At 36.0% G+C, this 15,037-nt stretch overlaps 2 protein-coding genes across 2 annotated transcripts; both read left to right on the plus strand.

The window, feature by feature from the left end:
• Positions 1-6,418: 6,418 nt before the first annotated feature.
• CALCOCO2 (calcium binding and coiled-coil domain 2) lies at positions 6,419-7,270 on the plus strand (the record flags this gene model as incomplete). Its single annotated transcript, XM_080916025.1, is given in 5 exon segments — positions 6,419-6,448; positions 6,452-6,586; positions 6,590-6,919; positions 6,923-6,940; positions 6,944-7,270. Coding segments are annotated over 5 exon segments (840 nt in total).
• Positions 7,271-7,390: 120 nt separating this feature from the next.
• Positions 7,391-14,436, plus strand: LOC308420095 (ribosome production factor 1-like; the record flags this gene model as incomplete). The annotated part of the gene is given in 3 exon segments (XM_080916026.1): positions 7,391-7,567; positions 13,378-14,235; positions 14,239-14,436. Coding segments are annotated over 3 exon segments (1,233 nt in total).
• Positions 14,437-15,037: the final 601 nt, after the last annotated feature.

Genomic DNA, 15,037 nt, shown 5'->3' on the forward strand with positions numbered 1-15,037 from the left:
AGCCACTAGCTTAACTTCTTCATGTACAATGAGTTAAGTAGGTAGATAGAGGCTTAGGGTCAATTTGTGGGTAAGAACCAATAGTCTTAGAAACATTTTGTGTTGTTTTGAAGTTTCTGCTAGGAAGAGAGGTCTAGTTTGGGCTTTGTCTACCTGGTATTGAGAGATTTCATTAAATTATACATACATTCATTAATTAGTCTATAACTCATTAAATTATATATGAAGAGAATGAAGAGAGAGAGAGAGAGAGAGAGAGAGAGAGAGAGAGAGAGAGAGAGAGAGAGAGAGAGAGAGAGAGAGAGAGAGAGTCTACTGCTCTACTGCAATAGGTTTCCATCTGGACTCTCAAATGGGCATCAGATTTAACTGTTCCCTCCATATTTCCTCCCTTACCTCTTCTTTTCTTCACCTCCTGATTTGATCCTGTCATTCAAATCCCACCTTATCATGCTATATTTATCTCATTAATTTATCCTTGTATTCCTTGTACAGTCATTTACTCCAAAGTATTTTCCATGGTCATTTAGACAGTAGCCTGCTTATCAAACAATTTTTAATATTCATACAAAAGCAAGTCATTACCACAGCTGTCTTTTGGCTTCTAGGTTACTTTGCTCAGAAGGTTTTTTTGTAGTAGTGATATCCATTTCCTTGAAAAGTTTATGGTGTCATATTTTTTTTAAAGCTGCATAATATTCTGTTGTGTAAATGTACCATAGTATTAAATTTCCAGCTATCCATTTTACTAATCATTCTGGAGTGTTTGAGAGGAAATCTCACCAAAGTTTTAATTTGCATTTTCATGATGACTAAAGATAGTTAACTTTTCTTGAAAAATTTTTGGCTACTTTCTTATATTTTTTTGAGAAATTTCTGCTTAAATCTGTGTCCCTTTTTAATTGGGTTATTTGTTTTGGATATTCTATTTCTTTTAGTTTTTTTCATATTTTAGATATTAGCACTTCATCATATGTTTAGGTAATAAATGTTTTTTGCTCTTCTGCACATGGTTACCTTTAAACCTTTGATATTTTGGGGATTTTAGGCATTTTATAAATAATATGATATATCATAATAAATATTTAATATATTTAAAACATTATTTATTGTTTATTATAAATAATAGTTACAACTGTTCCCTTTCACACCAAAACTGAACTTCCACTAATAAAATAGATTTTGCCAAAACTTAAAAATGGTAAATGTGAAGTCAAGTTTATTTATATCTTACCTAATGTTTACAGGAAACGCCAACCAAATGATTGTATTGTTATCAACTTGAATAATAATGTCAGAGAAAGTTTATAACTTTAATATGGTTTCTTTTTTTACTGTATCATATACTATTTTATAACATAATAAAAATATGAATATGTAATCATCAGAGAATACTTAGAAAGTATTCTTAGTTAGAAATACTTAGAATACTTACCATACTATATATTTACCATACTATATACTTTTAAACCAAAAGAGCCCTTTATTGACTTGTTGATATTTTCATCAAAATTCCATCATAGTGTAATAAGACACATTGCTGTGCTTCTTATGCTGATGATACTTTCCTATTTCACATTAAAACTCACAGCAAGAACACTGAATAGACAAAGCAACTGGATAAAATCTCTGTATTGGCTCACTTTCCTTTTTTTTTTCTTTTTTGAGCTAGAATCATAAAGTTAGTCTGTCCAGACATTAAAATTAACCTACTCATGAGATCCCATTGCACAAGTATTTTACCTCCTCACTTCATCATTATTTACTATCTTTCATATTGCTTTATTTCATTATAAGAATTCAATATTTCAGAACAAAATGTTTATGAATTACTGAAAACAAGAAAATGCTTTCTCCTAGCATATCAAGTGGAAACAGATACAGAGATTTTCCCTGAGAACAGCAATAAACTTTTTCACAGAGCATTACAGAAATGATTCTTCCTGACCATGTTTCTTGATGATTATATTACTTAGCCACAGGTTAACCCTAGCATATTCTGTAGGGCAAAAACTATATGAAAGGAAACAATTTCTTTCTTGGCAAAAGTTCTCTAATGAAATTTAATTGTTTCTCAAGACCTCCTGTCTGATCAGCTACGATGCAAATAAAGTGCAACGGCAAATCTCTGTTGTGGTGAACATCACCTTCTAGTCCTATGAATGGCTGGCAGACTGCTATTCAGACCTTCTATTTTTCTTAAATGCTTTGATATCAGACATTATTTTAATTTGAGAAATGATGTAGGTCCTATGGCAAATTCTATTTTCTTTTAAATATAAATTTCCTTTAGCCTTAGAATGTATTCATAAATGTCAGTCTTCAATTGTTGATCAGGGTAAGGCTGCCACTTAGCAATGTGTAAAATACAGATTAATTACAACACATCCAAATGAATGTGTAATTACACTTAATTCTTGTCTACAAATCCATTAATTTAAGCTTTGATTTCACTAAACATTGTCCACTTCATAATATACAATGAAACATAAATCTTAAAATGTTTTGAACGCTATGGGTACATGGAAGACATTTTTACAACATGAATTTTTATGTAATGATTAAATGTAAATAGTGAGGACATACATTTTTATATGTTTCAGTTGAATTACAAGGTAAATTCAGCACAGTAGTGTTCTATTCATTATATCAAAAGCAGGCTTATGCATTTCCTTCACTTTCTTAAAATTAGATTTTTGTCTCTGTAACATAAGAGTGGAGAGCCTAAAATATATTAATGGTTATGATTTTGATTATTAAATACAATACAATAGTATTCAATCCCATTGTTTATTTACTTCATAAGTAAATTAAATATTTAGATATTCATGCTCATATATCTCTAGCTCCACCTTCACTAAAATCTGAGAAGTAAAGACTAATTATGTATTTATATTTTCATGAGGGAAATAAAGACAAGGAATTTGGAAGAGGGTTACACAGAACGCCATCGTCTGAGTTAATATATGTTTTACTTGGAAACATTATAGAAATAACAGAACATAGTAATAGAAGTCTCTATTTGTATATTTTCCAGTTAATGTGGAATTTACTTCAAATTATTGCATTACTGCAAAGATGGTATCTTAGTCAAAATTTCTATTCCTGCATAAAATATCATGACCAATAAACAAGTTTGGGAGGTAAATGTTTATTCAGTTCACACTTCCATATTGCTGTTCATCACCAGAGGAAATCAGGACTGGAATCCAAGCAGGTCAGGAACCAGGAGCTGATGCAGAGGCCATAGAGGGGTGTCAATTACTGGCTTGCTCCCCCTGCCTCGCTCACCTTGCTTTCTTATAGAACCGAGGTCTACCGCCCCAGGGATGGCACTTCCCGTAATGGGCTGGTCCCTCCCTCCTTGATCACTAGTTGAGAAAATGCCTTACAGCTGAATTTAATGGACGCATTTCACAAACTGAGGATCTTTTCTCTGTGATTAAGTCCAGCTTTTGTCAAGTTGACATAAAACCATACAGCCCTTTACAATAGTCCCAAAGACTATAAAATACTTTGGGGTGACCCTAAACAAACAAGTAAAGTATGTGTTAGACAAGAGCTTCAAGGCTCTGAAGAAGGAAATTTAAGATCTCAGAAGATGGAAAGATCTTCTATGCTCATGGATTGGATGGAACAATATTGTAAAAATGGACATCTTGCCATTAGGAATCTACAGATTAAATGCAATCCCCATCAAAATTCCAACTCAATTCTTCATAGAGTAGGAAAGAGCAATTTGCAAATTCATCTGGAATAACAAACATCTAGAATAGCAAAATTTATTTAGAACAATAAAAAAATCTTCCAGAGGAATCACCATTTCTAATCTCAAACTGTAATAAATACAAAGTGATTATAATTTAAAAACTGCATGGTATTCGTATAGAGATAGGCAGGTAGATGAATAGAACAGAACTGATGACCCACAAATGAATCCATTATATCTATGGTCACTTGGTCTTTGACAAAGAAGTTAAAACCATTCAATGCAAATAAGACAGCCTTTTCAACAAATGGTGTTGATTCAACTCTCAGTCAGCATGCAGAAGAATGCAATTGATCCTTTCTTACCTACTTGTACAAAGCTCAAGTCCAACTGGACCAAAGACCTCCACATAAAACCAGGTATACTGAAACTATAATATGAGAATGTGGGGGAAGAACTTAGAGCACATAGGTGCAGAAAATTTACTGAACAGAACAACGACTTATGCTATAAAATCAAGAATTAACAAATGGTACCTCATGAAATTGTAAAGCTTCTATAAGACTAAGGACACTATTAAGAATACAAAATGCAGCCAAGAGATTGGGAAAGGATCTTTACCAATCTTACATCTAATAGAGGGCTAGTATCCAACATATACAAAATACTCAAGAAGTTAGACTCTAGAGAATCAAATAATCCTATTAAAAAGGGGGGTACAAAGCTAAACAAAAATTTCACAACTGAAGAATATTGAATGGCTGAGAAACACCTAAATAAATGCTCAACTTCCCTAATTATCAGGGATATGCAAATCAAAACAACCCTGAGATTCCACCTCATACCAGTCAAAATGGCTAAGACAAAAACTCAGGTGAGAGCAGATGTTGGCGAGGATGTGGAGAAAGAAGACCACTCTTCCACTCTTTGTGGGGTTGTAAGCTGGTATAACCACTCTGGAAATCTTTTTGCCAGTTCCTCAGATAAATGGACATAGTACTACCTGAAAACCTAGCTATTTCACTCTTGGGCATATAACCCAAAGATGTTCCAACATATAACAAGGACACATGCCCCATCATGTTCATGGCTGAATTTATTATAGCCAGGTGCTGGAAAGAACCCAGATGTCCTTCAACAGAGGAATGGATACAGAAAGTGTGGTACATTTACACAATAGTATATCAAACCTCAGCTATTAGAAACAATAACTTCATGAAATTTGTAGTCAAATGGATTGAACCAGAGACTATCATCCTGAGTGAGGTAACCCAGTCACAAAGAACACACATGTTATGCACTCACTGATAAGTGGATACTAGACTCAGAAAGCTCTTAATACCTCGGAAACAATCCACAGACATTATGAAACTCAGAAAGAAGGAAGGCCAAAGTGGGGATAACTCAATCCTTCATAGAAGGAAGAAAAAAACACTCATGGGAAGAAATGCAAGGTCAAATAGAGGAACAGAGATTGAACAAAAGATCATTCAGAAGCTGCCTCACCTGGGTATCTACCACATATCTACTCACTAAATTCAAGCACTATAGCTGACACCAAGAAGTACTTACTGGCAGGAACTAGATAGCGATGCCCCCTCAGCGACTATGTGAGAGTCATAGTGATACAGCTGAGAATGCCTGCAGCTAAACATCATACTGAACACTAGGACCACAATGAAGGTGTTAAAGAAAGAGTGGAGCTGAAAGGGTTTGCAACCTCATGGGAAGAACATTATCAACTATCCAAACACTCTAAAACTCCCATGCACCGAGTCACCAACCTATGAGCACACATTGAGAAACCTATCAAACCAGTTGCATATGTAGCTGAAGATAACAGCATCAGGTATCAATGTGAAAAGAGGCTTTTGGTCCAGGAAGGGTATGTTCTCCCAGTGTTGAAGAATGCCAAGGCAGTGGGGTGGAGAGGGTGATTAGGAGGGGGTGCATCTTTGAGAAGGCAAATTACAGGTAGGGGAGATGGGAGTGGGGCAGGGGAAAGAAATAGCATCTCAAATATAAATACAAAGTATCTAATAAACAATGAGAATATAAAAAGGGAAAAATTTTAAAAATAGAAATATAGGAAACACAGGTAAACAGTTAGAAGCCCTTAAAGAGGAAGCAAATCCCTTTAATAAATACTGGAAATCATAATTAAACACGTTTACAAATTGAATAAAGTGGTCCAAGACAGAAAAGTACAAACAATAAAGAAAATACAAATGGAGACAAACCTGAAAATGAAAAGCCTAGGGAGGAAATCAAGAACTACAGATGTAAGCATGACCAACAGAATACAAGTGATAGAAAGGGGGATCTCTGGTGTAGAAGATACCGTAGAGAGATCGACACAACTGTCAAAGAAAATTTAAAACATTAAACTCTCCTGACCCAAAACCTCCAGAAAATTCAGGATATAATGAAAACACCAAATATAAGAATAATTGAAATAGAGGAGAATGAAGTGTTATTTTAAAACACATCTAGCAACTGATATTTTTCTTTCTTAAATTATGCTTCTTTCATTAAAATTGAGCATGGGCCCTGTTGCTGTTGTGCTATTGCTGGCTACTGAGCTCTCCTGCACATGATTTATTAACTTATCACTTAGCAGGTACCTTTGTGCGAAGTGTACTGGTTTAAGGTCTTGACACTACTTTATTTCATGTAGGCCTCATAGTCCCATTTAACAAGGACTTTACCATGGAACAGCACCCCATACCTGCCTTGCTGTAACATGGCAATTTCTCTCAAGTCCTGCTTAGCAATGTCGAGAAATTCTATGTTCCTAGAGACATCATGTGGTATTATACCTTCACTGAAAACTTCATCCCTTGTAGAAAGGATTGGATTGGTATTTTTGAAGTTGGGTGAAATATGGCCCAGGAGTATTATACCTTCATGTGGGCACCCTTGTCCAAATACATAAACATGGAATCAGTCACACAGCCGAAAATCAAATCCAAAGCTTATTATCTGCCCAAGAATGAGGAGCATTACCAATTCTGCTATGTGGATGATGATGGTTTGGTTCAGGGAATAAGTATCTCTTTCCAGTTCTGTCTGGTCCCTGACGAGGATATAATGGTTGCTCTCAATAAGGAAAGGGTAAACCAGATGAAACAGCTCAGTGAGGAGCTTTACCAAGAAAACCAGGAACTGAAAGACAAGTATGCTGACCTCTACAAGCAGCTGCAGAGGAAGTAGGTGGCACTGGAGGCAACATAGAGAATGAATAAGAGCTTAGTACAGGAAGTGGAAGAGAAGGTCTGTTGGGAGACTGAGAGGCTCTACCTGAAAGAATGCATCCAGAAAATAACCTCAAAAGAGGCAGACATGGGGATCAGAGTAGGAGAGCTTCAGACCCAGCTGGCCAGTCCAGAAAAAGAAATGGAGGATCTCATTGGAAGAGATCAGGAAAAGACTGAGCAGTTGGAACAGCTCAAGAAGGAAAACAGCCAGTTCTTCCTCAGCTTAACTGAGGAACAGAAGAAGCACTGGAAGGTGCTTGAACAGAAGGTAGAAATGTTTAAGGAGCAAATGACAGCAGCTTAGAAGAAACAGGAGGAGCTAAAGAAAGAGAGTTATCTCCTGTAGAAGCAGCTCTAAAACTGCAAGTTTAATTACAGCATTCTGCAAGAAGTTAACAAGAGACTAAAAAAAGAAATATTTCTCATGGAGAAAGAGAATAAGGCACTACAGAGCTCCCTGGAGAATAAAGACTTCTCTTTACATGAAGTTGCTGCTAAGCCCAAGGTCCTGCCTCAAGGAGCTGCTAAACCTGAGGTCCATTCACCTCTAGAAGATGTGAAGCCAGAGGTCCCTCCACCTCAAGGAGCTGCTGAGCCAGAGGTTCCTCTACATCAAAGAGCTGCTAACCAACACCCTCTAATGTGGGTCTATTATAAAAACTCTGGTAACCAAGGAAGTTTTCATATACCCATGGACCCACCAGACTGAGAGCAGCTGGAACCACAAGATTTGAATTGTCCATTTTGTAAAAAGACCTACTGCACAACAATGGGTTGCCTGGCACTTGGTTCCTGCCCTGATCCTTGCCTAAGTACTTTAGCCTGCGAGTCTGTGCTGGGCCAGATTCAGTGTAGAACATGGTTTCTACTGTAAATTATCCTATCAGGGGAGGCTGCTTAGCCTGAAATCAAGAGGGGTTCACATAGAACTGCTGCTTGATACAAATTATCCCAAAATGGCACAGCAGAGAATATAGAAACGTAGATATATGTTAGCTTTCCAAAAAGCTTTCGATTCATTTTGTTTTATTTTCTATAGTCTTCTTTCAATTTAGATACTTGCAATTGACATTATATATTCCTTTCTATATTAGGCCATGTGAAGTTTTTTTTTTTTTTAACTCTGGATAATCTGGAATCTACTGTAACCAAGGCTGGCCTGAAACTAGGCAAACCTGCTGAGTCAGATTCCTAAGTGCAGAGACTGGTCCTGAGACACTGCTTCAGTCTGTAGGTCTCTTTGTGGCTAATTAACAATTGTTAGGGAGTATGTATACGCCCCACCATCTCCATAGCTAATTGAGTTTGCATGATTGTACGAATAATGAGTCTTCTTATAACCTGTTAAAAATAAATTTCTCTTCTCAAGGAAAAAAATAAAGTTGAGCATGATAAGGTGATGCAAGTTTCAATCTGAAACACAGCTTAAATTACTGTCTTCACAAGGAACATTATCCTATCAATGACTAGACCTCTGGATACAGGATCTGTAACTTATACTCTAAGAACTTTAACAGTCTAAAGGTGTCTCAGAAAATTGGGCATAGTACTACCTGAAAACCTAGCTATACCACTCCTGATCATATACCCAAAAGTTTTTCCAACATATAACAAGGACACATGATCCAATATGTCCGTAGCAGCCTTATTTATAATAGCCAGAAGCAGAAAAGAACCCAGCTATCTTTCAACAGAGGAATGAATACAGAAAATGCAGTACATTTACAAAATGGATTACAACTCAGCTATTTAAAACAATGACTTCATAAAATTCTTAGGCAAACAGATGGAACTTGAAAATATCATCCTGAATGATGTAGCCCAATCATACAAACAAACAAACAAACAAAAAGCCCACACATGTTATCCACTCACTTGTAAGTAGATATTAGCCCAAAAGCATTGAATACTCAAGATACAATTCACAGACCACATGAAGTTCAAGAAGAAAGAAGACTAAAGTGCAGATGCTTCAGTTCTTCTTAGAATTGGGAACAAAAACATCTACAAGAGAAAAAATGGAGACAAAATTTGAAGCAGAGACTGAAGCAAAGGCCCTCCAGAGACTGCCTTACCTGGTTTTCCAGCCCATGTACATACACCAAACCCAGACAATATTTCTGATTCTAAGTACATGATGACAGAATCCTGAGATAGCTATTTTCTGAGAGGCTCTGACAGATTATGGCAAATACAGAAGCAGATTCTCAGAACCAACTATTGAAATAAGAAGGGGTCCCCAGTGGTGGAGTTAGAGAAAGGATTAAAGGAGCTGAAGGAATGTGCAACCCCATAAGAAAAACAATACCAACCAACCAAAGCTCCCAGGGAATAAGCCACTATCCAAAGTATAAAAATGGATCGACCTATGGCTCCAGCTGCATATGTAGCAGAGGATGACCTTGTTGGCCATCAATGGGAAGAGAAGTTCTTGTTCCTGCCAAGGCTCAGTGTTCAGTGTGGGGAAATGTCAGGTCAGGGAGGCAGGATAGAGTTGGGCAACACCCTCATAGAACCAAGGGAAGGTGGGTGGAATAGAGGGTATGTAGAGGTGAAAATATAAAGGGAGTAACATTTAAAATGTAAATAAAATATATCCAATTTGAAAAAAGAACTCTGGTGCAAAGATCCTCAGACAGTTAACCACATTGATACAAGAACAGGAAATAGAATGCCTCACTTCCTACTTTGGCCCATAGATTCTACATTTTAATGAAAGTAAACACTGTGAAGAACTATTGGGTATATTCATAAAGAGAAAAATCTTCTTTGGATTAGCAGCATTCAATTTATTGATATGAGAAAGATGGCAAGAATGCAAAGGTCACTAGTGGAATATAGTTAGCTATTCACCAATATTTTAATTATATTGCAGATTACCAGTGATTTCTAAGAGAACACTATGTGGAGACCTGAAGAAAATACATAGAAAGTAAAACTTGTCTAGATTTACACGATTTGTAAAGATGCATGACCATAGATGTCTTCACTTTGGGGTTGATAAACTTATGAAATTAGAGAGTCAACAAACTAAATGTGGTAAAAGGTGGCATAAAAATTCAAATAAGAAAATTATCTGTCCTTTCATAGGGAAATTGCCATAAATTAAGAAACTATTACAGGACTACAAATGTGCAAAGGTATCCTTTCATTAAGAACATGATAATTTAATGAATTCAAGACATAACAAAGAATAATTATCTTTCTAGAATTAATTGCAGTGTGCCATTATGGAAATGTAGATAAACTGATAACAGAATATGGGAGCAGGTTTCTTTCCAACTATGCAAAGGATGGCAGCCATCTGCAAAGATAATGAGTTGATATCCGGTGACTGAAAGTGAATTAAGTAATTAAGTAAAATGTAAAGTAAGATCTTGGCAGTGTCAAATCCTCCTTTAATGAGTCACTCAAGATTCTGGAGAGAAAAATCACAGTAAGGACCAATATACATTTTGTTACTGAAAGGAAGTCCAAATGAATGTCTCTAAAGAGAATCCAGACAACATGAAATAGCTTTTACATTATGATTGAGTATCTTCATTAACTTGTCATTTGTAATTATATATTCTAATATAACTTTATATAGTACTGGGTTAAATAGGATTCTACATATATGCTAGAAGTTTATTCATTAAAATAATCGCTAATGCTTGGTTTCTTTTTAAAAGTACAATCTCTCATTTTAATCATGTCTTTCTTAAAAGTATTAAGAGACAGGTATATTATGACATATATTCCTTAGGAAATTTAGCATTAATTATTTTTCAATACTGTGTGTGTTTTCTCATTGTGGCTGCTTGTGCTTAATATATCAGAACCACCCTTCAAACCCCCCCTGTCCAAATGGTCTTATTTATTCAGATTGCATCAGTTTTAGACACATTGTCAAAGAAAAATACCCTTTGCTATTATCTTTCCTGTGTCACTTTGAGCATCTGAGACATTCTTAGCTATGACAATTGAAGGATTAATATTTTTCTTAGGAGAGCATGGTTTGACATTTCTATTCTATCAGAGAGAAAAACAAGGCTATGCATATGGTTCCAGACTTCATTGTATACTATGTGCTTGTGATGAGAAAGCACCCTAGACCAATTTACAAAGAACTAGAATGTATTGTCTCCTTCTTTTAGAGGCTGGAAATTCCAAGAGCAAAGTATTGATATCTTGAGTTGTCTGATGAAAGCTGATTTGATTTGACATTGCATTCTCTAGACCAGCAATTATGGGTCACGACCCCTTTGGGGCTGAAGGACCCTATCACAGGGCTTGTATATTATATATCCTTCATATCAGATCTTTACTTATACTTTGAAAACAGTAGCAAAATTACAGTTCAGAAGTAGCAATGAAATAATTTATTTCAGGATTACCACAACATAAGGAACTCTACTAAGGGATTGCAGCATTCTTACAGTTTGGAACCACAGCTCTAGAGGAAAAAAAATTATACATTGTCATGTGAGAGATCATCTAATGCTACTGGAATAACAGAATCCAACAGGTGGCCATTAATCCCATTAATACATAAGGCAGAGCTGCAATAGCCAAATCTCTTCTTAAATATCTTACCTCTTAATAGGATCACATTGGCCATGCTGGTATTCCAGAGGAGACAGTCCACAGCAATAGGTAATAATATTTATATTTATATATTTTAACCTTTTAGTATACAAACACAAGTGTAAAATACTGAAGGTCTTTCCTCCTAAGCAGATGTTAACATTTCTTTGTTTTCTCACACATGAAAATGTTTGTTTTTAAACATAAAGTACCCTTCTGAATAAATTTCTCATTTTTCTAAATCTACTCAGTACTGCTGCCCAAACTGGACAAAATGTGAGTGTAAAATATGTTTAGTCATCTTATTAACAAATAATTAAAGAAATGTGTTCTCTCTCTCCCACTGTCTTTCCTCTAAGCAAAATTTTTATAATTTGTATTATAAAAGATAATACAAATTAGATTGTTGTCTCTCTGTGATCCAGTGAGGCATCAGTCTTATATATCGTGTATAGCCTAGAATGTGTTGGATGTTTCACTCTACTCTCAAAATCTTCACCAGAATAATTAATTATAACTAAGTACCTAAACCATCATATGATTGAAATGGCATAAGAAAACCTAAGGATATCTATTTTATTTTAGTCTAATTGACACATTATGAAGCTTCCAGCTAGATTATAGGGAAAACGTCAAGCTCAAGTTAAACTCTGATATTTTAAAACACATTTGAAAGGCAGGAACTTGTTGTACTGCCTAGGTTGGCTTCAAACACACTTATAGTCCCAGGCAGACTTAATGAGATTAGAGGCCCATGGGCATGTGAGTGCTCACTGCCCCAGTGTAGGGGAATGCCAGGGCAGAGAGATGGGAAGAGTGGGTGATAAAACATTCTCATAGAGGCACAGAGAGGTAGGAAGGGATGGGGGAAAGAATGGACATCTTCATGTGACAGACCGACTAATACTATGCTACACTATATATATATATATATATATATATATATATATATATATATATATATAAACTCAAGAAGTTAGACTCCAGAGAATCAAAGAATCCTATTAAAAATGGGGTTCAGAGCTAAAGAAAGAAATTTCAACTGAGGAATACTGAATGAGCGAGAAGCAACTAAGAAATGTTCAACATCTTTAGTCATCAAGGAAATGCAAATCGAAACAATCCTGAGATTCCACCTCACACCAGTCAGAATGGCTAAGATAAAAAACTCAGATGACAGTAGCTACTAGCAAGGATGTGGAGAAAGAGGAACACTCCTCCACTGTTGGTAGGAATGTAAGCTTGTACAACCACCCTGGAAATCAGTCTGGCTGTTCCTCAGAAGATTGGACATAGTACTACCTAAAGACCCACTCAATTCCCTTTCTAGGCATATACTCCAAAGTTGTTCCAACACATAATAAGTTCACGTGCTTCACTATGTTCATAGCAGCCTTATTTATAATAACCAGAAGCTAGAAATAACTTAGATTTCATTCAGTAGAGGAATGGGTACAGAAATTGTGATACATTTACACAATGGAATTGTGTGGTATTGGAAACAATGGCATTATTCAACTATTAGAAACAATGACTTCCTGAAATTTGTAAGCAAATGGATGGAACTAGAGATTATCTATCATCCTGAGTGAAAGAACCCAATCTCAAAAGAACACATATGGTATGTACTCATTGATAATCAGATACTAGCCACAGCATTCTCTGAATACCCAAGAAACAATTCACAGACATTATGAAGCTCAAAAAGGACTGCCAAAATGTGGAAGCCTCAGTCTTTCTTAGAACGAAAAAGGAAAGAAAGAAAAAGAAAAAAATTATATATTCATCATATATTATGTAGCAAATTTTGTGAGCTATAATATTTTATAAAATATATAAATTAAGAAAAAAAAGATTGTGGCGAAGGCCGGCGAGAAAAGTGGCGGTGACGGCAAGCGAGGCTTGAAGAGGAAAGCTGCCGCTGAAGAGCCTCAAGAGGCTGGGGCCGCCAGTGATGGGACGGCGGAGAGCTGGGTGCAGTCCACGAAAGCAGCCGCCTTTCCCCCTGGCTTCAGTATCTTGGAGATTAAGAACAAACAGCTGCGACACTTGATGTTCACGCGGTGGAAACAGCAGCAGCGGAAGGAAAAGTTGGCAGCTAAGAAAAAACTTAAAAGAGAGAGAGAGGCGCTTGGTGATAAGGCTCCAACAAAGCCTGTACCCAAGACCATTGACAACCAGCGTGTTTATGATAAGACCACAGTAGACTCCAATGATGAAGAGGTGGCTTATGATGAAGCTACAGATGAAGCCTCTTACTTCAACAGACAGACGTCTCCTAAGATCCTTATCACAACAGCAGATAGACCTCATGGGAGAACAGTACGACTCTGTGAGCAGCTCTCAACAGTTATACCAGATTCACATGTTTATTACAGAAGAGGACTGGCTCTGAAAAAAATTATCCCACAGTGCATTGCAAGAGATTTCATAGACCTGATTGTTATTAATGAAGATCGTAAAACACGAAATGGACTTATTTTGTGTCATTTGCCAAATGGTCCAACTGCTCATTTTAAAATGAGTAGTGTTCGTCTTCGTAAAGAAATTAAGCGACGAGGCAAAGACCCTACAGAACATGTCCCCGAGATAATTCTGAATAACTTTACCACACGGCTAGGTCATTCTATCGGACGCATGTTTGCTTCTCTCTTTCCTCATAATCCTCAATTTGTCGGAAGACAAGTTGCCACATTCCACAATTAGCGGGATTACATCTTCTTCAGGTTTCACAGATACATATTCAAGAGTGAGAAGAAGGTGGGAATTCAGGAACTCGGACCACGTTTTACCTTAAAATTACGATCTCTTCAGAAGGGAACCTTTGACTCTAAATATGGAGAATATGAACGGGTCCATAAGCCACGGGAAATGGATACGAGTCGAAGAAGATTCCATCTATAAAAGACTAGAGAGTAGTACCGAGTTCTGCTGCAGACCTGGCTTGAAAAGCTTGGTAATTTTACAAAACACTTTTCAAAATGGAATTTAATTTTATAAATCTTGTATCTGAACAAATGACCAAGTGCTGTGAATTTCCACTCCATATAGTAAGTAAATAAATATCTTATTTAGGTCTGAAAAATTTTAAAAAAAGAAAAAAAAAAAGAAAAAAAAGATAAAAAATTTCACATTTCTTAGGCAGAATGCCTTAAACAACAGTTGAAACAAATATATGTATTATGTTGTAGCAGAATATAAACCTAAATCTGTATCAATATACAAAGTCCATACCAAAGTAAAAATACTTGTCTTGTTGGTAATCTTTGGTCTAAAACTGCAGTCAACTATTTACTTTTATAGCTTATTATTTTTATATTTCCCTTTTGTATTCACTTTTCTTTCCCATTCCTAATACTAGCTAAGACATAAAGATGAAGGGGTTAGGGAATAAAAGAGAAAAAAATCCTAAATCTAAGCTTTATTATTTTATTTACTTCCTAGCATAGATCATAACAACTTGCAACCATTCACCTTCAATGAGAACAAACATCCATCACCCACT

Source organism: Micromys minutus, assembly GCF_963924665.1.
Source record: "Micromys minutus genome assembly, chromosome: 4".
NCBI lineage: Eukaryota > Metazoa > Chordata > Mammalia > Rodentia > Muridae > Micromys > Micromys minutus.